The sequence below is a fragment of the Molothrus aeneus genome, chromosome 5 (assembly GCF_037042795.1).
Source record: "Molothrus aeneus isolate 106 chromosome 5, BPBGC_Maene_1.0, whole genome shotgun sequence".
NCBI lineage: Eukaryota > Metazoa > Chordata > Aves > Passeriformes > Icteridae > Molothrus > Molothrus aeneus.
The window spans coordinates 41008150-41033825 of record NC_089650.1 but is presented as its reverse complement, the minus strand read 5'-3'; the positions used below and the strand labels follow the sequence as shown (position 1 = coordinate 41033825).

The 25676-nt window shown below is 37.6% G+C and overlaps 2 protein-coding genes across 2 annotated transcripts; one reads left to right on the top strand and one right to left on the bottom strand.

Annotated features, from left to right (window-relative positions):
* Positions 1–526: 526 nt before the first annotated feature.
* On the bottom strand, positions 527–12408 carry PUS7L (pseudouridine synthase 7 like). The gene is made up of 8 exons (XM_066549945.1): positions 11311–12408; positions 10474–10633; positions 9039–9234; positions 7209–7307; positions 5642–5723; positions 4020–4297; positions 2319–2372; positions 527–1740 (listed from the first exon to the last, which is right to left on the bottom strand). The coding sequence occupies exons 1-8, from the start codon at positions 12206–12208 to the stop codon at positions 1417–1419; spliced, it is 2091 nt and encodes a 696-aa protein (XP_066406042.1). The 5' UTR covers positions 12209–12408; the 3' UTR covers positions 527–1416.
* A 261-nt stretch (positions 12409–12669) lies between these two features.
* Positions 12670–25315, top strand: IRAK4 (interleukin 1 receptor associated kinase 4). Its single transcript, XM_066549852.1, has 12 exons — positions 12670–12736; positions 12851–13020; positions 14013–14158; positions 14479–14676; positions 15413–15573; positions 16246–16310; positions 16556–16670; positions 18710–18819; positions 21705–21888; positions 22686–22748; positions 23410–23568; positions 23676–25315. The coding sequence occupies exons 2-12, from the start codon at positions 12860–12862 to the stop codon at positions 23706–23708; spliced, it is 1395 nt and encodes a 464-aa protein (XP_066405949.1). The 5' UTR covers positions 12670–12736; positions 12851–12859; the 3' UTR covers positions 23709–25315.
* Positions 25316–25676: the final 361 nt, after the last annotated feature.

Below are 25676 nucleotides of genomic sequence, written 5' to 3'. Positions count from 1 at the left end.
ACCTTCCCAAGATCTATTGGTTGTGTCCCTGCTAAGCTATTCCAGAAGGCTGTTGCTCGTTCTTGCTGCCAAGGAACAGAGCTGGACAGGGCTCCTGTTCAGCTGCTCACCATGTCCCTGCAGAGCTGGCAGTGGCACTGGTGCTTCCTTCCCATGGGTAGCACTTCACATTTGTCCTTGTTGAGTGTCACACAGCTCCCACTGGCCTCTTCCTTCCACATATCTAGGCTGCCCTGAACAACAGCCCGACCCTCCAAAATATCCATTTGTTCCCTTCATTTGGTGTCATTTGCAGATTCATTGAAGGTGAATTCCATCCACTTCTCCAGCCACTGACATAGACATGAAGCAGGATGGGCCCAGAAGACATTCCAGGGACACTCACTCCAGGGAGGGTGTGACCCATTAACTACTACTCCCTGCATCTCATCATCCAATCACATTTTCACTCATCTGGTTGTCCACCTATCCAAACCACAATATCCTAACTTGGTTTCACAAATATTGTGGTACAGTGGCAAACAGACAAGGTAAATTATACTTTATTTGTTCTACTCTTTTTCAAAAATCCACTCATTTTATCACAGTTAACTGCCTTTTTTTTACTTAATCAAAAAGAAGTTTTTTTTCCAAAGTTGGTTAGTATTTTTTTTGTACTACCACAAGACTTGACAGTAACAGTAGAGCCTGGATCTTGTAAACAATGGTTTGGTTTTATTATACATGGTTTTGGTTTTATTATAAACATTTTTCCAGTGATGTCAAGTACTCACCTGATCTTGAAGAGCTTACTGAAATAGGCATTCCCAGCTAAACACTACTGAATCCCGAAATTGTCAGCATTAACTTAATTTGGGGCATTCATCAAATGTCTGATAATGCAACCGACAACTTGTCACTGTTGACTCAGGACTTTAACCTTTTAACACTAAGTACCTGAACACAATGAAATACAATATATTTGGGAAACCTTAGTACAACTTTTCAGTTAGAAACCTTTTAGGCTGTAAACTTGCAACATTATTGCTTGAACAGCATTTAGTATAAAACATATAAAAAATACTATGAATTAGAAGACACATTTGTTAGCTGCAAATACTTTTCCAGGACTTTGCAAGCCAGATGCCTATGCAAAGAGCAAATTCATGCTGGTTGCCCATGGTTTCTTTAAGTTGTGTTAGGCCTTCCTGGTGCAACAGTTTTACTCCAATTAATTCAATGCATTCAGAGTTTGGAATTATTTTGAAACATTCCAAAGGATTTTGGTAATGCTTTTTTTCCTTATCTGTATGAATCTCAATCTACAAATTTTTCCTGTTCATGACTTGAACCTGTTATTCTCCGTTATGTTTCTGGCATTACATCTAAAATAACAACATCGTACAATATTCCTGCAATCTTTCGTTAAGTGGAATCTTAAAAATCACATTTCATTATTTCTCTCAGACAGACTGTTGCATAACATGAAGGATCAAGGTCAAATGATATATGAAGAGAGACTTTTAAATCATTCAGATGGTTGTCCTCAATTTTGATCTCTTTTTCACTACTTTCCAAAAAATATGAGAGATTCTTAACATTTTTCAAAATGAGTCTGTAGCATCCAGGTATATTTAGCTGTAACGGAGACACTCTGAATTTGCACAACTCCAGCTCATCCTTAGAAAGTCTTTCACGGTACCATTGTCCAACCTTATTACTGGGATACTTGATACTGTGTCCCACCATCGGAAGAACCACCTTCAAAGAAAAAACAAGCATATTTGAGGTAATGCTCACCCATGCCCCTTTAAATAAATGTGATCATTTAAAATGTGTTAAAACCTTGTGTTTTGGGGCCTGAAATAGTAAACCAATAGATTCTCTTGTGAAATGAAGCTGTGCATTGGCAGATATATTGAGTATCATTAAAGCAGAACAAATAATCAATGTATCAGGATTCCTAAAACAAAGCAGTGTATAGCAGTAAAGACATTCAGTTGCCATATATTCAGTTGCCATGCAAGACTTCACAATTATAGTCTGAAACCTTCAAAAATTAGAATGTCAACTTCTTTTGAAAGTTTTTCCAAGTAGACTGAAATCTTTCACGAAGTATTCAGCTTCAGATAAATATTGCCATACTGCAAATGACACTGTACTTATTTCCACTACCAAGTAAATTTGTTATGAGAGTGGAAATTAGTTCACGTGTTTTCTTCAATGAGCATTCTGGCAGGGACAAAGACTGCACCAGTTAAATTGATCACATTATTTAAAACAAAGCATTTTAATAAAATAAAAAGATCAACAACTCAGATTTTTTCATACAGACTTACTTGGTATATAGAGTATTTGTTAGTTGATTCTTCTGCAGCAGTGACTACATGAACCTGACAAGACATTTAAGAAGAAAAAAACACCAACCTTTTAAAAAGTAAAATCATATGCTTTATTTTAGGAATTATGCACTGTACTCACAAACTTGCACAGAATATTAAGGTTATTTGACTACTGCAAGGGCAATAAACTCAGGTATGAAAAAATCTTAAGACATGCTTAATTTATATTAATCAGTTTACTGGTAGATGGCATTGCATTAAATATTTACTGATGTCTACCACTATTATTCTTTGAGTCTGAAGTCAACAAAGTCAATGCCATCTTGTGCTACATCAGCAAATGTAAAAATACAAAAAAAATGTTTTATATTAAGAAGGAATATATCTATATAAAACTCAGTAACTCAATACTGAATTCAATACATCTTTTAATTTTATTTGATCTAATTGTTTCATTTACATTCACTCTCAAAAATACTAGTAAACAAAAATATCAATTGAAACACAAGCTACTCCATAGGGACCAGAGGTAGCCTTTCAAATGCTCTTGCTTCAAATTTGTAAGAGGTTCACCCAAAAGAAATTAATTACATTTTGCTTCTGCACACACCTGTTTGTCCTCTAGGAAACACTGCACAGTTTATGATTGATCTGATCAGGAGAAAGATAAAATCAGAATAATCTAGGTTGGAAAAGGTTGAATCCAGCTGCAAAATATTGCCAAGTCCATGACTAAACCCTCATCACAGACCTGCAGGGATGGTGCCTCAACCCCTTCTCTGTGCAGCCTGTTCCAGTGTTTGATAACCCTTTTGGTGAAGAATATTTTCTAATACACAACCTAATTTTTTCTGGCACAACTTGAGGCTATTTCCTCTTGTCCTACCAATTGCTACTTGGTAGCTGTCTTCACAATAAGGTATGCTAACCCTAAAAGAGAGAGCATCTGAAGAGAGCACTTCAGAATGGACTACAGTATGTCAAAACCTGGAACCAGACACTTCACTGCCAGATTCTACTCACTGGCTCACCTATGGCCCATTCACAGCTCCCAGGCTGAGCTATGGGTAAGCAGAAGCACTCCCTTGCCTTTTAGTACTTTACCAAGAAGATCGCTGCATTTTTTGAACAGCTGGTACCAGTTTAGACCCAGCACCAGTGAAACTCTGCCAAACATGTTTTGCCTCTGTAACTGCAATGAGATTATCAGATCAGCCTGAGGCTACCATTCACCCTGGACTCACACTCAGCATTGTATTTCGGAAAGGCCTGATGTGGAGAGCAAGACTCATATCTGCACTGACTAGTAATATGGAAACACCCAGAGTCTACTCTGAAGGCTTTCCCCAGTCAGATCCTAAGAGCATTATATACCATGTAGACTAAATTTTCACATGTATCATTTCTGACCTCCTGTTCCTTTCTCTCACTTGAATAAAATGAACAGCCAAAACAGATTAAAGATGTTAATTATATGTCTAGCTCGTAGCTCTATTTATGGTGAAACAAAAAAAAAAAAAAAACAAACCTACATGATGCTTTTTTTTAACTTAGTCACAAATATTAAATATTTTAAAGAAAGAACCAAAATAAAGTCATTAGAGTATGTCTGCTTATGTATTCAAGTACATGGAGTTGTTTGGGGTTTTTGTTGTTGGTGTTTTGTTTTTACAAGAACTACTTCACAAGAAGACTCACCTTGTCATTCAGGGAAATGCTTTCATCATTTTCTTCCAAGAAGACAAGATCACCCTCAACCACTTTGGAGCCGTAAGTCTTCAACCTATATGATGCTGCTTCATTCCAAATTTTACTACAATAAGCATGGACATAGAATATGCGCAAGGAGTGAGGAATGTTGAGCCATCCTTTGGTACAACCTTCATGATTTACACCATAGCGATTTAAAGCTCGTAGCAACATCTTCTCTCTTACTTTAAATTCTGGCAGCATTACAAGTGTGCCCTTTGCATCTTCTGACATAAACAAAAATAACCATGTCAGTAATCCCTGATTATTCAAGTATTACCTGACATTTAAAAAGAGAAAATAATCAAATAGAGAAAAAAGGTGTCAGTCTAATGTCTCCATGCTTTGATGATTTCCTTTCCTTCAATATGTTGCCTTAGACAAATTTCATCTTGTATGCCTATCAACACAGACCCATGAATTTTACTCTGTTTCATGCAGTATAAATTAAACTAGCTGTCATTCAGTTATTCAGCCTAGTTCAAACAATTTTTTTTTGAAACTTATTTTATCACTCCAAAGTGTTTTTTTTTGAACCAGGTAACTGGAAGTAAAAACCAAGCTATAAAAGAACATTAAATCTCTACTTCTTATCATTTCAGAAGATGTATTTCACAGCAGGTAAAAACCATGTCTTTATTTTAATGGCAAAATTTACATTGGCCTTAGGGAAGTCTGACTCTTAACCAAGATGAAAGTGCACTTAATCAGATTTTTACTGCATTATATAAATGCTGTATATTTAAAATTTTATGGGGTTTTTTTTCATATTACAAGTGATTACCTGATGAAGCCTTTTGCACAGACTTCCATGTCTGCTTTCAGGAAAAGGCAAGCAGCTGCTTTCAGGGTCCACATCAATTGGAAGTTCCATGCATCATACAGCCATGTACAGAACAGAATCATTTATCTTACACTTTTTTGTGAAACCAAACATGTCTTTGGCTTTTGAAGCTATATATCATACTTGGTAAGACAATCTACAGTGATAAGCAGGCTAATAGATGTGGAATATTTGAAAAGAAAAATATGTTTGAAGTTGAAAGCAACTTCAAATTGTTGAGAAAGTTTGGCTGAATGATAAAAATAATAAATATGGCAAACAGAGCAGTCTACTCAGCACACTCCTGCCTTTGACCAATTTTGTTGATTTTAGTTCAAGAAAGAAAGAAAGTAGATGTGTTAAGTGCTGAGTATGAGTTGGGTGCCATATTCCTGTACACTTCCCTCACTAGAGAGAAGAAATTCATTATCCAAAAGCAGACAGATGGAAGGAGGCCAGAACTCTCCTGATAAATCTTAGTCTCTTCCAGCATTATGATATACAGTGTTTGCTTCCATATTTTTTTCACCTGAAGTACATTCATTTTCCACTATTTTGCACATTTAGGACCTCATCCTCATATAATTTTGAAACATGCAACTCTATTGAGTTGCACATATAAAAATTATAATGAAGTTCATTATAATGAAGTGTAAGTAGCATAAAGCAGTAGGAAAATAAAAACTATTTCCCTGTGCAGCAACATATCAACTCTGCTTAAATACAAGGACAATTTAAGTGGACATACCAGTTTGATGAAAGTATCTTTTTGCATTGTTTACAGGATCATCAGTATCTTCAGGTGTGAAAAATAACTTCACAGCTTTCACCTTAAAAGTACAATTTTTTTTCAGTTAAATATGACTATTTATCAGCTAAACAGGTAATCATGCATCCAATTCTGACTCAACACATTCTGCAAGTTCTCAAAATTAAATCAGTTCTTTAGTGTCAAAGTGAAATTCTCCCTTTCATAGAAGATCTCATGAACCACAGAACAATGTGTTGTGCCCCTTCTCAGATTAAAAAGAGGTTTTAGTCACCCAGAAAATGTAAAACAGTTTTCAAAGCTCAGTGAGAAAACAGGTCACTTTCTTGGTTATCCAGTTCAAACTTTCCACATGAAATTGTCATCACTGCATCTTGAACAGGAAAGTTCCTTCCATCCTGCATACTTCATGAAAAATTTAGATTGAGCACTTTCACAGTCTCATACAGAGGGAAAACTTTTTTCATTTTGTTTTTTTTAATACTGATCTGTATTAGGTTAGATGACACTGTGACAAGGAAAACACTACAGTAATTTTTGCTACTTGCAATATTGGAGGAGCTACTCAATTTGCTAGCACTTCTACTGACCTGTGACACCTGGCTCTTGTCCTCCTCTGTACTGGACTGTACAAGCACACACTAGCACATTTTTAATATAAACAGTAATTCCGACCTATTTTAAATTAAACTACTAAATTAAGACTAAGGATTTAAATCATTACTCTCAGGGACTGGCACCTGGTCCAACTGCTATCTGATGTCAGATACATCAACAGCAACTTTCATGGGCTGCCCTCAAATTCTGATTCTTGTACTTGAAAGGTAAGTTTTCCTGATTTTTTCTCACAATCAGAAGAAGATCAGAAGAAAAGGATATTCAAGTATCCTTTTGACTTTGTAGTGTCTGATTAGTGTTCTACCTACTTCTATAGTGCCAGACACTATAACATACACTGAAAAGTGCATTGTTCTTATCTTATTAATTTTTACTTAATAAGCTCAGAACTGAGAGTTTGGGAAAGTAGTCAAGGAATAATGGAAAGCAGAAATCTCTTCTATATTTGCAGATAAATTACTGCAGTATTGAAAAAGCAAATCCTCTCTTATAAACTTATGTGACATTTTTAAGAAGTAAACAAACCCCCAGCAGGATAAAGAAGTTACAGTTCAGAGGTGATCAGGACCATGAATAAACTCTGTATGAAGCCTGCTTCTTTTCAGTGTTCAAATCCTGTATGGAATGCAACCACTTTGCTGCCAAGTGGCATGATGACAATCCCAATCACATTCCAATCACAGACAAAACTATCACCCCAGAACTATTTAAAGCTTAACTTGCTGTTTAAAAAAAAGGTTTTAGTTTCAGTATGAATATCTTCATGCTTAAGCTGTTACTGAAACTGATCTAGCAATTGCTTCCAGCACACAGATGGATTTATCTCACAAATGAAATTGTTCACTGAGGTCAACTCCAGTGCTAGACATTGCAACAGTAATATGAAATTCTCTTGACAGTAAGTACTCAAATTACAAAATGGAAATACCACTTTTTCATTCAGTAAAGCCAATCCTATTTGATCTGTCTGAACAACTTGTCCTTGTCCAAATCGTTGAGGTCCATAGTAATTCACAAAACCTTTTGTCTAGAATGAGAAAGAATAAGTATGTTACACACATGAAAGTACTGGGTATGATCAATAAAACCAGGCAGACAACACACATACATCTATATTTACATCCAAAATGTATAAAACCAGAATCAGAAGTTACATGAAAAGCCAAACTCATAATTCATTATGATTTTTTGGCACAAAAAAGACATCTAAAAAGACAATCAAGTTCTACCATTGTCTTCACATTATTAAAAAGATCCCAGGTAAATGAAAGAAAATTATTCCTATACAGTTAATTATTATAATTACAACTATAGGTCAAGTCAAAGTAATTAAGCTTTTTTAATGTGTCACATTATGGAATCTCTACTCAAGCAAAGGCAGCACAGCTAATGAACAGTAACCACTGGGCATTTTTTTCTTAAAAACATGAATCTTTTTAACATGAGATAATTTCTGTTATTACAGCAATATAAAGGTCAAAAGTGAACATTTCTGCTAATTGGGATTTTAAATCTCCTGATGAGTTCTAGGTCACACATGGGAGGTAAAATCACAGTCATGTGACCCAAGGAGAACACCCTTTTCTAGAAAATAGTAAGTATACATGGAGTAGACAAATACAAAACATATATTTATTTTGCAAATGGTTATTAGGTTCAAATTTTATTATCTTGCTTTGGACACCTATAGGTCCCATATACAATTTTGCTTTCAGAGAAGATGAAAAATGCATATTTTGGATTAATACGTATCATGTTTTGTCATTTATCTTCTGACCAGTAAGGTAAATCTAATAAAGCAATCATAGGAATTTGGTAAATAGGGCATTTGCCATAGGGCAAATCTAATAAAGACACACAATCATATGAATTTGGGTTCATTTTCCAAACAGTAAAATAAAACAAGTCAGATGGAGTGGAGAAAGCATTATAGTACCAACTGAATGCTTTTCTCAATAATAAAATTAATTTCCAATGCACATGTAATGTATTTTGCTTTTGCACAGTAAGTAGTTTTCATTCAAGACTTTATTCTTGGATTCATCTTCTTAAAGCAATTAATAGTTATCACTTCAAAAGATAGGACAAGAAAATCAATACTGTAAAAATAGCTACAATTTTTCCCTTCCATTATTTAATTTTAGTTTTCTTGGTGGTTTAAGAATGTCTGATGATCGAAGCTTCCTTCAGGGACTAAGGAAAGCAGAATCAAAATCCACTGCATTTCAGGGGAATCTTCTTTCTCAGAGATGGACATTCCACATATGTTCATACCATGAAAGTTTTTCATCCAAGCCAACCATGCATGTTCCTCACATGACCAAAAAAGGCAACCAGCTGTGACATGCAGTGAACATATGTGTGTGTATACAGGTATCCCATACACACTATATGGATGTGTAAGCACATTGTTTCCCCCTTCATCTGCCACAGTGAGACCCATCACTTTGGTCACCCCAGCTCTATGCAGCAATGGCTCTTATATCCATCCTCATTTGTTACTGAATTCCCCTTTTCTTTTGCTGCACCACCCTGGGGTCTCCAGTCTGAAACACAGAATCAATTCACTTGTAATCTCTTCTTGGAAGGCAATTTTACTCCTGATTCCCTAAGTAATGCAGGAAAGACATAAAACTGCAAAGGACACCAAACTTGGGAAATATTGCCATTAGTGTGCTATTACAAGCATTTTCCTTAAAAGTACTTTTTATAACAGCAAAGAATTAAAACTCTGTTCATTATCATGAGTCTTTCTTACCTCAACACTTTCCACTGCTTCAGCTATTCTCTCCTTCAAATCTGCAGAGGAGTCATGACTGTGGTGCTGGAGGTCTCTCACAACTATGTCAAAGTGATTGCCCTTCAGCTGACCAAGTCTGAGGTGCTGGCGTGCTGGACGGATGTTGTATATTTTCATACCCTTTTTTTCCATTTTGTTTCCAATTGCCTTCAACCTGAATAAGTAATTGGGAGAAAATATGAACCATCCTCTACTAAAGCTATACAACTTCTAATAAATGTCTTTTTCAACTTTGCACTCATATTGAAAACACTTTAAAAAATAAAATGGGATGTAAAACAATTATTATGAGAAAACAAAATCAAATGCAGAGATAGAAGACTTAAAATTTAGTTATAATTCAGAAATACTTTTTAAATTATTGGCATTTTTATGATACTGACAGATGCTGGAATTAAGCAACATGGAACTTTCTCAGAGCGTACAGAATTTTAATTTTTTTTTAATTAAAAAAATAGTAATTTTTTTACTCTTACCTCCTCAAAACCTGTTTTTCATTAAAGAGAAAGGAAAAGAAAAAGTAACGTGCTCTAGCAAACTCCAAAACACAATTGCTCTTTCTCCATTAGCCTGAACAAAAACAATTTCAGTGCTCTGATTCTCTGGGTGTGCTCGCACATGCTTGTAATTGGAAACACAGCTGACAGTTCAAATATTTACCCTTTAAAATATCCACTCAATCTCTTTGTTCTTATGTGTAAATAAGAGTCATTCAAATCTGTGGAGGGATAGAATGTAAGAAAATAAAGATAGTGCAGAAGGTAGTCTCGCACCTGAGGAGTTGCAGCTGTACTAATCACCAAAGATTAGGAACAGGCCTGCCCTTAAGAGGCCACAGTGTGTCCAATAAGGATGAGTGCTACAAAAGAGTGGGTTAGCTGGGTGAGGAGAGAGATGGAGTTTGCTGTCTGTACTGTGGTGAAGGAGCCAGTGCTGTGAGGAGCTACCCATGAGAAATCACCAAGAAGGTATGGGAACTTTTGCCATAAGATGACAACACAAATCAAAGGAAAATTTCAGTTTAAGAGCTTGAATCCTATGCAATATTTTAATAACATCATAAACTGTTTATTTATAAAAAATAATTTTTTCTCTTGCCATGTGGATGCATTTACCTATTTTTCTTCATCATTTAAACATGCATGCAAAGTTTTGCTAATTATCTCTTGGACAACTGGCCTTACAGTCCAGTTTGCAGTGGAGTTTTGCCATTGATTTGAGTGCTAAATTGCATATTCCCTAAAGCTACAAAAGATTAAAGCCATTTCCACTGTACTCTATACAGGGAAAAGGAAGACTCATGAGTAACAACATTTCAAGAGCTTCTACCATGTTGATACTTATTAACACCAAAAACTACATGGTAAATTGCTTGCACCCAAATTTTAAGTACCTCTCAGGAGTCACCTTCTTCACCACCATAGGCTGCAAAGTGATAGCCTTCTTATCTTTGATGCCAGTGTAACTGAAGTCTGAAGGAAGAACATCAAGTTCAGCTGCCAACAAGCCAATTGCTTCTAGTGTTTCTAGGTTTTCTTTCTGAAGGGTGAAAGCTGAAACAATCATCTCAGAATTATTAGAAACATGCCTTTGTTTCAGTGTTCTGCCATGACAGACAGGCAGGTTCTCCCCTTCAACTGTAACAGCATGGATACTGTAAAGAAGCTGCCCTCCTACCCCACAAATCTAAATCAAATGGGACTTTTACAGCATAGAAGGAAAAAATAAAAACAGTACACAAAACTCAGACCAACCAAAAACCCTGATGCCTTTAGAACAGTACCTCATAAAATGCAGTATAATTCAACAGACATGCATGGACATATTGCAGGAAACATTCTCTGTATCAGAGAATGCTTTGAAGAATGAGATCATAAGTCAATTTTGACCTTACTAACTTGTTCAGTATCTAGATGCACCTCCAAAATCCCACAATTATTTTCAAGGAAAGCTATCACCCTGGGAATGCCACAGAGTGAGTTAGTGGCTACAATTGAAAGAACTGTAACTGTTATCAGCGAGCAGTTGATGCCAAATCGCTGCAGTAACTTGATTCCTCCATTTCCTTCTCCAGGGGTGTAACACCAGTGCATTGATAATGATGTGTTTCAACATAAACAGTGACTTGACAGGCCTATGTGTTGTATAAAAATGATCCTGAGTATCATTTCTATCTATCTTATCTACAGAACACCATAATACCTGTGACCTTTGCTAAAAATGTATTTACCTGTATAAACATCTTGCTTCTCCTGAAAGCCACCAGCACACCTTTTTCTGGACCAACTTTTTTCTCGAAACCGTACCATTATTGATGTACTTGGCTGATCATTGACATCTGTCACGGTAAAAGACTTTGTTTCTAAAAGCTTTCCAAATTTTCTATTGATAAAGTGGTGAACTGTTTTTCTGTGCTCTTTGTTTCCATCAGGCTCAAAGGAAAACGTAGAATTTTCGAGCTTTGCATCTAAAAATTTAAAGAAATCACTTGTTTCCTTTTCAGTCACTAATTGACAAAGTTCTCTGTAATCGGGATTCCCTTTTACAATCATTTCATTGTCTTTTGTAAGCGTGACTAGAAAGGGGAATTTCTGCCTAACAGCACTGTGTAAATCAGCTCGAATTTTCTTGTCCAGCCTCGGTCCTAGCGAGAACTCCCTAGCAGCAGCATCCGCGTTGTTTTCCGAGCCCCACGCATCCTTCACATCGCAGGCAAACTTGTGGAGCAGCTCGCTCACGGGCTTGCCGAGCAAGGACTCCAACACTGGGGCTTCCCCGAGGCCGGGCTGCAGCTCGGGCTCTCCCTCACGCTCTCTTTTGCCCGGGGATGCAGCACAGCCGCCTCCCGCCCGGCCTGGGCCCTGCCCCGGAGCCCCGGGAGCAGAATCCTGGGGGCACCCGGGGGCTCTCGGGCCGGGGGGCTCCGTCCTCCGCCTTTTGGGCTCCCGCGGACACGGGCTGCTCTGTGCCGGCGGCGCTTCGCTGCTCTTCTGGAGCAATTCAGCTCGGGAGTCCCCGAGGAAGAGCTCGGGCACCTCGAGCTCCGTCACTACGAAGTCCCCGGGCGCGTTTTTGATGGTGCCGCGGAAGCCGGTGTGCTCGGTGAGGTAACTGAAGGAGGGCAGCATGGCCGCGGCCTGCCCTGCTCCCCGCCAGGCCGCAGAGGAAAAACCGAGAGGGGCGGAAAAGCATCAACTGCTACGGAAAAGGCTGCTGAAAGGCGGGGAGGGAGGCAGGCAGGCAAGGACGGATGCAGGGACGCAGGGACAGGGAGCGAGGCACAGACAGACACAGAGAGCCGGGCGCGCCGCGCGCCCCCGGAAGCCGCCGCCAGGGGGCGCCACGGCCTCCTCCTCCTCCTCACCCTCCTCCAATCAACGGGGCCCGAGGACGTTACCAAGTTCCCCAGGGCCGGGGGGAAACACAACGAGCCCCCCTCCTCGCCGCCGGACATGGGTTGGGCCGGGGGCGGGGCCCCCTTCGGCCGCCTATGGGAGGACCAGGTAGGCGAGCTCTTCCGCTGTGTACTCACCGCGCCGGTGACGTCAGTGGCACCGGGGGCTGGGCCCCGCCCCCTTAAAGGGGAAGCTGTACAGGCGGAGGGGAAGCGGCGGTACCGGCCGGTGAGCAGCGGGGCCCGCGGGCGACTAGCGACGGTGAGGCGTGAGGGGCTGCGGGGTGCAGAGGGCGCTCGCAGCCGGGAATGGTGGGCGGGGGCCGGGGGCGGGCGCTTCCCGGCGAACCGCACGGGTAACCCTGTGTCCCAGCAGGACCGGAGGATGGGCGAGCCCGTGACGGATTCCACGCACGTCCGCTGCCTGAGCTACGGGCTCGTGCGGCGGCTGGCGGAGCTCATCGACCCGCAGGAAGGGTGGAAGAAACTTGCGGTGGATATAACCAACCCGTCCGGTGAAAGCAGATACAGCCAAGTGCACATAAGGTCCTACACCAAAGTCCCGTAACGTAAACTCGTGCATTACCCGTTCACCACAAGTACCTCGTTAATCCCGCTTGCCAGCCCATTACTATAACTTGCTGCACCTCGTGTGCTGGTGGGCACTTGCGTCTTACAGTCCTATTTCCTTAGGGAGCGCAAGGTAATTACTCCTAATTGTACTGCAGCTCGGTTTTAAGCAAGCCTCAGAAAATTGACTAAAGAAATTAGAATTAATTAGAACTCCAGACACAGATATTTTTAGCAATACAGGACGGGCTGCATAACTTTCTGTACCCTAAAGACTAGTAGGCATTGATGTTATGGTGCCCAAGAGACAGCTGCACTGTAACTCCTAATTCACTGCTTCCAAGAAAATGCCCAACAAACGTGGGGAGCCCGAGGCCTAAAACTAACAAGTTTACTTGAGGAGTAATGCTTGCAATATTTTATGAGCACCTCATTGCTTGAAGGGCTTGTTGAATCTTTGTTGAAGCTGTTTCAAACACTGAGATTTTTACATGCTGTATATATAATTTTGGGTTTCCAGTCTCTTCTAGTAATGGTAGTGTTAAATCTTTGTTTTTCTTTCAGTAATAATACTAAATCAGTCAGAATGCTGAAGCAATCTCATTTGCTTCTTAATGCCCATCTCAAAATATTCAAGGTGGAGTGTGAATGCTAAAGGGATGCAAAACAATTATTTTTGCCATTTGATCTGGGTCTGATTAGCTCTCTGTCTCTGGCTGACATTCTCTTCTCTGTTAGTCCAAGATGCCAATATATTATGGATCCTAGACAGCTGAAGCCATGTATATGTGTATTTCCTATAGTTTTTCCCATATTTTGCATGCTTTTACCCTGATTTTAAATGTGTTTTGTTTTTTTTGGCTGTGTCTTCAGAAAACTGGGGTTTTTCCAGTGCATTCAGATTTTTTTTGCTTCTTGAGGTAATTTTGTCTTTTTTTTAATACTGGTCTTAATATTTATCTTTTAAGGAAATTTGAGGCATTTGTACAAATGGGAAAGAGCCCCACGTGTGAATTGCTTTATGACTGGGGAACCACAAACTGTACAGTTGCTGATCTTGTGGATCTGCTGATCAGGAATCAGTTCCTAGCACCAGCAAGCCTTTTGCTTCCAGGTAACTGTTATTCTTGTACATTTTGTATTGTGTTCTCAGTTTTCTAAGATGCTAAAGAGCTTCATGCTAACTTGAAAATCAGAAAAGATTAGGTTAGAATAACCAAAAATGAATATATTTTCCACTTTCTGTTATTTGTAATAACAGTTAAAGTATGATTTTAAAGTTTCAATAAGAGTGCTGGAGTTGACACATAGTGGCACAATATAACCTGGTGATATTTATGTGCCTCCTAATTTTGAAAAATATTGGCATTAACATTACTTAGTTTTTCTCTGGTTCCTAATGTAGTTAACGCTTTTTCTAAATTCCCTTTTCAGAGGCTGTAAGGATGCCACAGGAAGTTACATTACCTCTTTCTTCACAGGAAACCTTGCCTATACATGAGAAACAACTACCTGTACAAGAAAAAAAGGTGGCATCTGTAAAGCCTGCTTTAGTTCAGAGTACTGAGAAGCAGCATTCAGATTCTTCCTACTCAAGTGAAGAAAACAGCAGCTCACAGTCCAGTAACACAGGTAGACATTTACTTTGGTAGAATTCAGTGCTGTGTTTTTGCTGATCTGTCCTTCACCCCATGTGAAATAAATCATAGCAGTTCATAAGAATGATGACTCTATTCCTGTCATGGTGCATTTGTGGGAAACAGCATCTTGCCAATAAATCACCTACTTTGAGTGAAAAACTTAACTGTTGATTAAATTGCAATTTCTTTTTTGCCACACATAATCCTGTTGTGCTTTTCCAATACTTATTTTATAGACTGTTCAGCATCTCATGCTTTGAAACTAGATTTTGTATGTCAGAAATTACTAAGAATGCTGCAGAAAAGATGACTGAAGAAGGCATTTTAGGAAAGTGTGTGGTTGGTCTGTTGTTTCCTAAAGGTTCACTTTTGGGTTGCTGCCAGGAACATGATGTAACCTTGGTGTATTTTTTGTATATAAGGCACTGTTGCTCTCTCTGTGATCTGCTACACATTTAATTTCTGCTACCTGTATTGCAAGTGTGAATCAAAAATTCAATCAGATGTGTGCTACAGTGTTAGTTGTGAAGAAAATGATGCATAGGTAATTGTATATGTTTATCTGTCTTCCTTTTGTGTTTCTGTTATCTTCATCACAGAGCTGGAGGTAGGGCTCCACTGTGTCAGGTTTTGTGCAGTAGCAAGTTTTTGTTTTAAGAGACCTGAAACAGAAAACCTTGTTCCTTAAGTGAAAACACAGTTTTATGCTAAATGTCAATGTCTTTCAGCTTTCCAGAATTTTTTATTTCATGACTTGGAAAGCATTACAAATAATTTTGATGTGCGACCAGAATCAGCTGGAGGTAATAAACTGGGAGAAGGTGGCTTTGGCATTGTGTTCAAAGGCTACATCAATGGCAAAAACGTGGCTGTCAAGAAGCTCATTGCTGTGAGTTGTCCTGGGGATTTTTCATTTTAATGACTGTGTACTTTATCAAATGAACTTGTTTATCTTGTTTATTGTGAAAAGCATTGAATGATAGATTTCCAAAAGTTGTCACTGTCCTACGCATTAGTTGGCTTAAGAAACTTATCCTTAGTCCCATCAGTGTTGCAAGTCAGCACAGTCACAAGAGCTAATTCTTGCCTTCTCTGTAGCTCTCCTTTGAGGGGCTAAGCGAGTTGTTGGGAAGAGCAGAGTGTTTCCCCAGTTGTTTTCCCCTCACCCTCAAGAAGTGCCAGAAGAGAAGGGGTCCTAAGGAGGTTTCCATTTCAGATTACAACGCTGAGATTCACAAGCTAAATTGTCACAGAATTTTAGTCTTCATAACCATTGTTTTGTTTTGTGTGAATATTGAATTTGTAATTAAGTAGTATTGGGGTGTAACTGCAATGAATGGAATAAGTTGTTGATTGCTGAAACTGGATCCATTTATCCAGTTATACAGTGTTCCAAGGAATTTAAAGTGACATTCCAATACTTATTTTTGAACTTAGTAGAAGGTGTATTGTGAAAATTTAACTAAGAAAGCATACAATTCTTTTTTTTGTTTTTCTTAATGAACAGCTGTGCATTTTATTATGAACCAATGATGTTAATGTCAAATACTTGTTTTTATAGATGGTCGATGTTAGTGTTCAGGACTTAAAACAGCAGTTTGAGCAAGAAATAAACATAATGGCAAAGTGAGTACATCATTATACAATTTTTGTCTAACATAACATAATTTACTGAAAATGTTAATTGAAAATGTTTCTTATACAGCACAATCACATTTTGTTTGTTTTAAAACATCACCACACAAACCTGGCTTTGTGCAGTAGAGGTGAAACAAGTCATTGGGAATCAAGTTCCCTCTGCCTTGTCTTTTCCTCAGATGTTGAGTCTTTCAGAGCTCATGTGAATGGATATTTTTTCTTTTTTGCCATAGGTGTCAGCATGAAAATTTAGTAGAATTACTTGGTTTCTCAAGTGATGGTGCTCAGCCATGTCTGGTGTATGAATACATGCCCAACGGTTCATTGCTTGACAGACTTGCTTGTCTGGTAAGTGAAATCTTTTCTAGCTTCTAATTGCCTTACTTTGCTGAAGTACAGGAATCTGTGGAATGTCTTTCAAATGGAACTGAACTGTGATGGCCAAATCATGTTTTACTACCTTCTTCTTGTGTTCTAATAACAAGATTCTTCCAATAAGATTTTAGAGAAACATTTTAGATAGATTAAAGTCAAATCAGGCTGTCAGTGCAATGTCATGTACTGATATCTGAAGCATCACAGAAGCTTGCACTGACTGTGCCTGTGTGAGGCAGTGCAGAGGGTGCTGCAGTCTTGTTCCCAGTTCTTATGTTGGTATGTTCTCTGCTGGTTCCTGAGATTCTGTGAAATCTGTGAAACTGACCTTGTTTATTGTCCTTGTGATAGTGGTTATAATACAGCGCTCATAGTCTGCTTATCTCTTTCTGAAGTACGTAAGTAAATGTAAATTTCAATTTAAAAAACTATTATTTTGTATAAATGCTTGTGATTTAATCAAATGTTGTATGTTCTAGCCTTGGCCTTAAGTAAATAACAAGTTGCTTTGGTTTGGTGAGGCAACTCTGTTTATCAAGGACACACAGTCCAATAGTAAGCCAGACTTAAGGTAGTAGATTAGTGTCTGTGTTAATTTGTTGAAGGAGTTAAAAAAATCTGCTTAATACTAAGCAATTGCAGCTTCTGAGGTTGTAATCTGGTGAACATTTTACATTGGTGCTACTTCAACCACTCATATCCTCAGACCTAAGATCTTGGGCTTGCTTTTTTTTCTGCACTGATAATCTGGTTGTACTGGTTCAAGCATTTGTTAGTTGGAGAAAGATTTGGATTAGGGAACTGATCAGGCTGATAAAATAATACTTGGATGAAAAAATATTTAATTTTCATCTGGAGACATTTCCTTTGTAGGGCTGCACAAATACTTCTGCTCCAGTGGGGGAAAAAAGTGGTGCTATGATGAGAATGAATAGCAGTGCTTGAGCAAAGAACTAGTCCTGTTAGCAATGCTGTGTCAATTTACATTTATTTGCTTGCATACACTGCTACAGGTGCAATTTTTTTTTAAATTGAATCAGTGCAGAAGAGAGACTGAGTCTTACCTAAGGACAGTGGAAGTTTATCTGTAGAAATGAGCAGTGCTTAACAAGGATGTATATGAAAATGGTCATCAGTCATCAGTGTAACTAGCTGTTATCATCAGCGGAGCTTTAAAGACGGGGTAATTGAAAGCTAAAGGAGAAATAAAGGTCTCTTCCTTTACAAGAGGACAAATTTATGTCATAAATCAAGGACTCTAAATCAGAATCTATAAATTAGAAAGAATCTTTTTCTAATAAGATCAGAGAGGTGAATATTATATTTACTTGAACATCTGTACTTGCTGATAATTTAATTTTGTGACTTCACTGGATATGTTTGATGCATGGACTCTTGCTTGTGTCATCTTTGTGTCTGGATGTTGAGCAGGCAAGGGAGGTGGTAGAATGGGGAGATACTGTAATCCACTTCCCTTGGCCACTGACAACATTTTTGATTACTGGTTTTTAAATGTAGATGTCCTTACTTCTGAGGTTTAATTAGTAGCATGAATAAAGCTTTACTCTCAAAAAATCCAAAAATCCTGGTAGATTGGCTTCTTGTTGTTAGTAAAAAACAGTGGATTGATTTGAATTATTTGCTTTGGGTTGAAGGCTCTGGTATCAGTGCCAGTACAAAGTGGGAGTTGCAGTAGATACAGATAGGTATTTGCAGAGCAGCTGGCCTTGGAGAGTCAGAATCAAGCATTAACCAAGAACATTTTTTGCAACTGACAACTTAATCTAAGGCAAAATGCAGGAAAAAAATGTAATGTGACAAAGGTATGTATTTCTGCCCAAGTCAATTAAGAAATGTATGCTGGTAGTGTTTTTAATCATCTACTTGAAAACAACAAAACATAGCAAGAAGTTGCTTTTGGGTTGTGGGGGTTTTGTATGTTTGTTTTGGTTTACGTGAGTGTATATATATATTTTCAGATTTTTACTTGCCTTTCTCTCTTCTTAATCAAGGATGAAACTCCACCAATTCCTTGGAATGTGAGGTGTAAAATTGTTCAAGGTACAGCAAATGGCATCAACTTTTTGCATGAAAATAATCACATTCACAGAGATATTAAAAGGTAAAACCTGCAGACTATTGCTGGCTGCATTTTCACATTTTCATTTTTCTTTTTCATCTTTCCCCTGTTGAAGTAATTTTAGAGAGAACAAACTGCAAAAAGCATTACTTCAGTCAAGGGCACAATCTTCTGCAAGTGACATCCATCTCCACAATCTTGTCTGTGCCACAAGGGCATGACTAGTACAGATTTCTAAAGATAATTATGGGGCTAGAAGCATAGGATTGCTTAGGGTGGAAAATACCTTTAAGATTATCAAGTCCAGCTGTTAACCCAGCACTGCCATGTCCACTGCCAAACCATGTCCTCAGGTGCCTGCATCTAGATGTCTTTTGAATATCTCCAGGGCTGGTGACTCCACCACTCTCCTGGGCAGCCTCTTTCACTGCTTCACTTGGTGAACAAATTTTTCTTTACAGCTAATTTAAACCTCCTGTGGCACAAATTGAGGCCATTTCCTCTTGTGCTATTGCTTGCTGCTTGGGAAAGGAGACTGACCCCCACCTGGCTCCAACCTCTTTTCAGACAGTTAATTGTATGGTGCAATAAGGTCTTCCCTCAGGCTCCTTTTCTGCCAGCTCCCTTAGCTGCTGGACAGCTTTCCAGCCATGAGGTTTTGCATTGTAATTGTAATTGTGTTATAATATGTAAATTGTAATTTGTATTTTAAATTGTATCTGTTACTTTCAAATAGTTATTTGAGTGCCATGAGAACACACAAAGTTCTGTTCTTTAACTGCTTCTAGTGAAGCTACTGTTGAAGAAAATTAATTTTTAAATAAGGAATTTTTCAGATAAAAACACATCTTTTTTTTTTCCTTTTCGTAGAACACTTCTTCAGAGTGTCTCCTTTGATTTACCCCTATTTTTTATGAATACAGTAATATTACTTCAGTCAGGTTCATGAAGTTCAGGGTTCTTCAATGATAATGAATGGTCATTGTTTGTTATACCAGAGTTTTTGCCTATGGATATCAGAACTCAGAATAGGTAGGGGTTTTGTTGTAGAGTTTGGTTGGCTTTTTCTGGTATTTTTGTTGTTGTTTTGTTGCTGCTACAGTTTACTATGTTGGTATTCTTAAAAAAGAGGCCCAAATCTTTGAAGAGAAGCCCCAGATGCCTTACTCTTTCTGATGGTTAGGAAGGAACAACTGACTGTGTGTTACAGATGAATGTTTCAGTAGCTTTCTGGCTTCTGGCAACTCTGCTAAATACAGGCAAATTCAGTTTTGTGACCTTTCAGCTTGGGGGGAACAAGCATTTGCTTCAGCTGTCTCATGTATGTGCTTGCTGCTTTGACACTTTGTTTCTTCTTTCTTCCCTGCTTAAGCCTCTGGAGAAGTGTAATGACTGCAAGGGATGCACTTTTTTACCTTACGCTGCCTCTGCCCTTCTAACTGCTGTGAGTTGATCATATTGGAGAATTGGGTTTGGGGTTTTTTTTGTTTGAATAACATTTTGCAACTTGTGTGAGTAGTTCAATACATTTGATTGGTACTATTAATAGTGCTGCCACTCCCAGATAACATTTAGATGAAGAGATATCTAAGATTACTTCAGTCTTCATTTTGCTGTGATATGTAGACCATTCATAAACACACAGGCATTCGAACAGCTTCTCTAGGCTAGAGGGGACAAGATTTAATGGGATTCATACAGTTGTTCATAGTTTTTAGGATTGGTTATGCCCAGGAAATAGTTCCGTTCTCTTTTGAAGCTTGAAAGTTGCAGTAAAACGTGCATTTATTGTGCTTTTTGTGGTGTACACAAAAAAATGACCACTCTTTGGAATGGATTCAAGTTGATAAGAAGCTGAGATTTATGAAGTTGTGATCTTGTTCTCTTGGTGGATGATGCCTTGACAAGTGTCTAGCCTTTTGTAGTGGTCATTATTTACAGCAGCTCTAACATCAAGTGATCCATTGTAACTTACAGCTGTGTTAATTTTGTTCAGGTTGGGTGAACAAGAAGAGGAAGTTAGCAGTATAACTTTACAGGAAGTATTATATGTTATATCAGGCATTGTGGATTTCTTACAGTTCCATTAAAGGGATCAGAAAATGAGGATTTCATAAGTATTAAATCAAGCTATTTTAAATGGTTTTAAGTGGTACAAGTTTAAAACCCAGTAGATTTCTGCTGTAATTCTTCTCACTGAGTATTTTATGAAAGCTTTGAGGACTTTGAGATGAGCCTCATTTGTCAGGGTTGCCTTTTTTTAAGGAAAGGAAAAGCTAGAGGTCAAGTGAAAACATGGCACATAGAATATTCTAGCAGTAATAAGTTTTCTGGTTTTCTTTCAAGACAAGAATAAGAGTATTATTCATTTGGCACATGACTTTGTCATGGTTGACTTGGTATTAGATAATAGGTATAAAAAACCTGCTTTTGTTAGTTCTGAGCAGAGATTTAGACTGTAAGAATTAAACTGTGATCCAGGAGAAGTTGATCAGAGCTAATTATTCTCTATTGTCTCTCTTAAAGCCAAACCATAAATGTAACATAATTGGTCTGTTAAAAGAAAGTTTTGTATTTCTAAGGTTTTCTAGGGGTAGGGGGAGCATCTAGTTTTTTTCTCCTTGTGTTTTGTTGTTTTGCCTTTTTTTTTTATGCATGCACACACAAGAAAAAACATAGATGGATCTTGCAGTCAGTTCTTCATTTATTTAGAAGAATGAATTTTGAAATTTAACAATTTCCAGCAAAACTAAATTTACATAACTTGTTTTATGAATAATGTGTAAATATCTTAGCTTTCAAGATAGTCAAAATAGCAGTTTACATTTGGTTACTAAAGAATTATTTGTCATAAAACCTATTTACTGTACTGTTTGGAAAATTCTCTTTTCTTTTTTGTTTCTTCCCATACCTCTCCACTCCACCAGTGCAAATATCTTATTAACTGATACATATGTGCCCAAAATTTCTGACTTTGGCCTTGCAAGAGCATCTGTAACATTCACACAGACAATCATGACTGAAAGAATTGTTGGAACAGCAGCCTATATGGCCCCTGAAGCTCTGCGAGGAGAGATAACACCTAAATCTGATATCTTCAGTTTTGGAGTAGTAAGTAGAATGTGGGAAGCAGTATATGACTTCTGTTGTAAATGATAAAAGCACACAAAATCAAGAGTATCTGAAATGAAATGATTACTCTGGTCTATAATTTTTCTTTTTCCCAATAGATATTTTCTTAAGATAGTGTTTCTAAACTTTGTGTTAAAATCATTTGAATATGTTGATTTGCTATGTGAAAGACCAGAGTAAAATAATATTCCAGGTTCTAGCTAAATGTGGTTTGAAGTAGTGTGGAACATGGTTTTTCCTTGCATGGTGTTGCACAAAAGCGTAACTCAGGCTGAAAAAGAAAATTTAAGAAAATGTTCCAAAATTATTGTGTCTTACTATAGTCAACACCAAAAATACAATGTCCATGTTGAATTTGCCTTAGAGCTGAGTACAAAAAGACATGAGCTTAATATTTGGAAGAAAATTTAATTTGTTCTGGATAGATCCAAGACCCTACCCACTATTGACCACTTCCTTCCCAGCATTTCGTTTCATGGGAAGGTGGGCCCAACACTATGTCTGAATAGTGTGGAAATCCTTCAGTCTTGCTGTGAAGGAGCACCATGTAGGCTGAGAATAACTTGTGTTGAATTTGTAAGCCACACTGCTATTAACAGTTAATGAAAATAAAAATAGGAACAAAACCAATGAATTGTATAGGAAATCTTTGGACAAACACAAATCCTGAGGGTATTTGTTGACAGCCTGGAGGTTCATGCTCTTTTTTGCAAATTATATATATGCTAAGGGTTATTCTGTGCTTTATTTTATCTTCTGATTTTTTTTCCTCCTAGGTCTTACTAGAAATAATAACAGGTCTTCCTCCAGTGGATGAAAACCGGGAGCCACAGTTGCTGGTATATTCATGTTTTCTCCTTCCCTCCCACTGCTCCAGGATCACTTTATATGCAATCATAATCAGTTAAGAGATTCTGAGACAATCAATTGTTGGTCAGCAATTTCAGACTGACCCATAGAGGAAGGCAGAGGATCTGCCTCTACTCATTGCCTCTTATTTACTCATTTATGCTTCCTCAAACAGTATGTGTGATTACAGATAACCCACTTCAAGTGTGTTGGAGCTGAGGACTTTTGGATTAAACCAGTCAGATTTAAAATTTGATTTCTGACTAGAAGTTTCCAGCAGATACTGCAGTCACTGAGACTGGAGACAGAAGATTAGTTTACAGACTCACATTCATTTACAGGAAGAGGCTTTATAAAAGTGATTAAAAAAATTATACCAGCTTAAGCTTGGATATTTGTGGGTTATTAGGATACTTAGTTGATTGTGCCTCTTCTCTTACAAAAGAAACAATACTAGAAAACTGAGCCTTGAAGTGGGAGACAGTTAAATCTGTATGATATGGCTTAAAGAAATTTGCTTTATGATGTTGTAATTAAAATGATATAGAATAAAAATAATAAATTAATAAAAATCTATAGTTTATTTATAGTCTCACATTCTGTTCAGATACTTACAATGTTATCTGCTTGTTGGTTCAAATTCTCTTGTAGTTAAGTATAAAAGATGAAATTGAGGATGAGGAAGCAACTATTGAGGATTATGTTGATGAAAAGATGAGTGACTGGGATGTACCTTCAATTCATAAAATGTATTCAATTGCTGATCGGTGTCTGAATGACAAAAAAAACAGAAGGCCAGACATTAAGATGGTATGTAGTCTTTCAAAAAAAAGGCTTATTTTGGGTGAGTGTGTGTGTGTTTCCCCTGCATATGGTCACACTATCAGTTAATTATATTTCTGTCTATTCTCTTCCAGGTCCAACAGCAGCTCCAAGAGATAAAAGCTTGATAATGTGTTTCTTCTGATACACCAGTGTTTCTGCAATGGAGACACCAGTATCAAACATTTAATCTGTATTTAGTGCAACATTATCAGTGATTCTGCTTTCCAGAACTTTCTGGTCACATGTAAGGTGAGCTGTTAGCCTGTCAGCAGCTCTTCCACATTTCCTTGGTCACTACTGGGCCCTTAACATGGGAAAACTCTTTCTTGTATTAACAAATTGCAGTGCTGGTACATCATCTTCTCCTGCAGCTTTTTAAATGCATTTCCATATTACAATCTATTTGAATCTTTTTATTTCCAAATATTTAGTATGTCTGCTGCAAAGGAATATGACTGTAACTGGGCAGAATATTTTTTCTGCAAATTGCTTTCTTGATCAGGTGTACTAGGCCTTTGTCTATTGAAGACAAAATCATTTAATAGCTATAGTGGTATTTAATGTTGTCTTTTTGAGAAATGACAATTACCCAATTTAAACAAGCTTCTACTTAATATTTTAGCTTAAGAGTTCATATTAGAGTGAATGGTCTGGTACTGTTAGTGAATGTGATTATTATCAAAAAGTCTTCTTGGTGTTAGTTCTAGTCAAATAAAGGCTGCAAGACATTTTCTAGGTTGTTTTTTCATTTCAAGGATTCCAAAGCAAAATAGTTATCTTGCTGTGCAGATGCATTTACACTTGCAAATGCTTTCTTACAGTGAACTCTGTGATGACAAACCATTTAATTTTTATTCACAGGAAGACTCTTAGCTACTTTGACTATTTTAGGAGGATTGAATATTTTTAGTACTTTAGGAGAAGACTTCATATGGATTATAAATAGAGATGGTTGCTTTTCTTAAAGGGGTCAGAATGATGATGTGAAGACCAATTCTGCATTTTACTTAGTCAAATAATTAAGCTATTTTTAATATATATATATATGTAGGAATATTAACTAAATACAAAAATACACTTCTGAAAGTATAAATGGAAAGCTTTTAAAAATAGAAACATTGACAGATCAAAGCAGACTAAAAATGGAATGAAAGTGACTAGTAAGATTCCAGATACTTTAGACTAAGTATGAGCATATTACCATTGTAAATGAAAGATGTTATTTTCATATAAACTAATTTTGCACCTCGTGAACTTTGTTAATAGCTTAGGAATAAGAACACAGTCTGGCCTACGGTTAAATTTGAAATTCTGTGATTATGTGTGACTTCATTCAGGAATATATATGTAGGAAGCATGTGATTTCAATGCAATGATATAATTCGATTTCTGGCTATTTATTCAGTTTGTATTGCCTTTTCAAACTGCTAGCTTAATTTAGAATAAAGGATCTACCTAATGGCTTCTAGATTTTTTGAGTATAAATTGTAAAAAACTTAGAAACATAGAAACATATTTAACAAAGAAAAACCTGCTGCATTATTACTTCTTTCTACTGTTAAAACTTTGAGCCTTGAAAATAATCATCATTTGCTTGCATTTCTGTTAATAACATTATGGTAACCTCACTGCATGGAAAAAAAACTCTACAGCTCTGAACCTGTAGAAGAAAGCTGCTATAAAACTAAATTAGAATAAAATCTGCTGAAGCCATTCTTCAGTTTTAAGCATCTCCAGCTGTTATGTGAAGGTTTATTAGATCACACCTGCTTTTTACTATTCCCTGGAGCTGGAATGCAGCTACAGAGTTGTCTAAAGTGTTTGCTGTAACAACTCCCTGCTCAGCTCTGTTCGCCTCTGGTAGGGTGGAACATTTTTGTTTGTGCACCGTGATATTCTTCAGTGTGAGGAGAATCTCAGCCACAAAGCATGGGAGTTCCTGCTCTGTCATACCTGACCATTACTATTTGCAGTGCTGCTCTCCGCAGTGAGATTTTGGCAGTAGTTTCCCTTCCTCACTGAAAATGAAGCATGTTAGCTACTATTTCATACAATTTAGAAAAAAAGTTTTGAACTTCTTTAGTGAGTATGAG

What these genes read in the sequence shown, in the direction of transcription:
- PUS7L (XM_066549945.1), bottom strand. Translation starts at nt 12,208, where the DNA reads ATGCTGCCCTCCTTCAGTTACCTCACCGAGCACACCGGCTTCCGCGGC. An exon ending in AAGCAGTGGAAAGTGTTGAG is followed by an intron (nt 7,308 to 9,038) that starts GTAAGAAAGACT and finishes TTCTCATTCTAG; the next exon opens with ACAAAAGGTTTTGTGAATTA. An exon ending in AAGATACTTTCATCAAACTG is followed by an intron (nt 4,298 to 5,641) that starts GTATGTCCACTT and finishes TGTTTATGTCAG; the next exon opens with AAGATGCAAAGGGCACACTT.
- IRAK4 (XM_066549852.1), top strand. Translation starts at nt 12,860, where the DNA reads ATGGGCGAGCCCGTGACGGATTCCACGCACGTCCGCTGCCTGAGCTAC. An exon ending in CTGTCAAGAAGCTCATTGCT is followed by an intron (nt 15,574 to 16,245) that starts GTGAGTTGTCCT and finishes TTGTTTTTATAG; the next exon opens with ATGGTCGATGTTAGTGTTCA. An exon ending in GAAGGCCAGACATTAAGATG is followed by an intron (nt 23,569 to 23,675) that starts GTATGTAGTCTT and finishes ATTCTCTTCCAG; the next exon opens with GTCCAACAGCAGCTCCAAGA.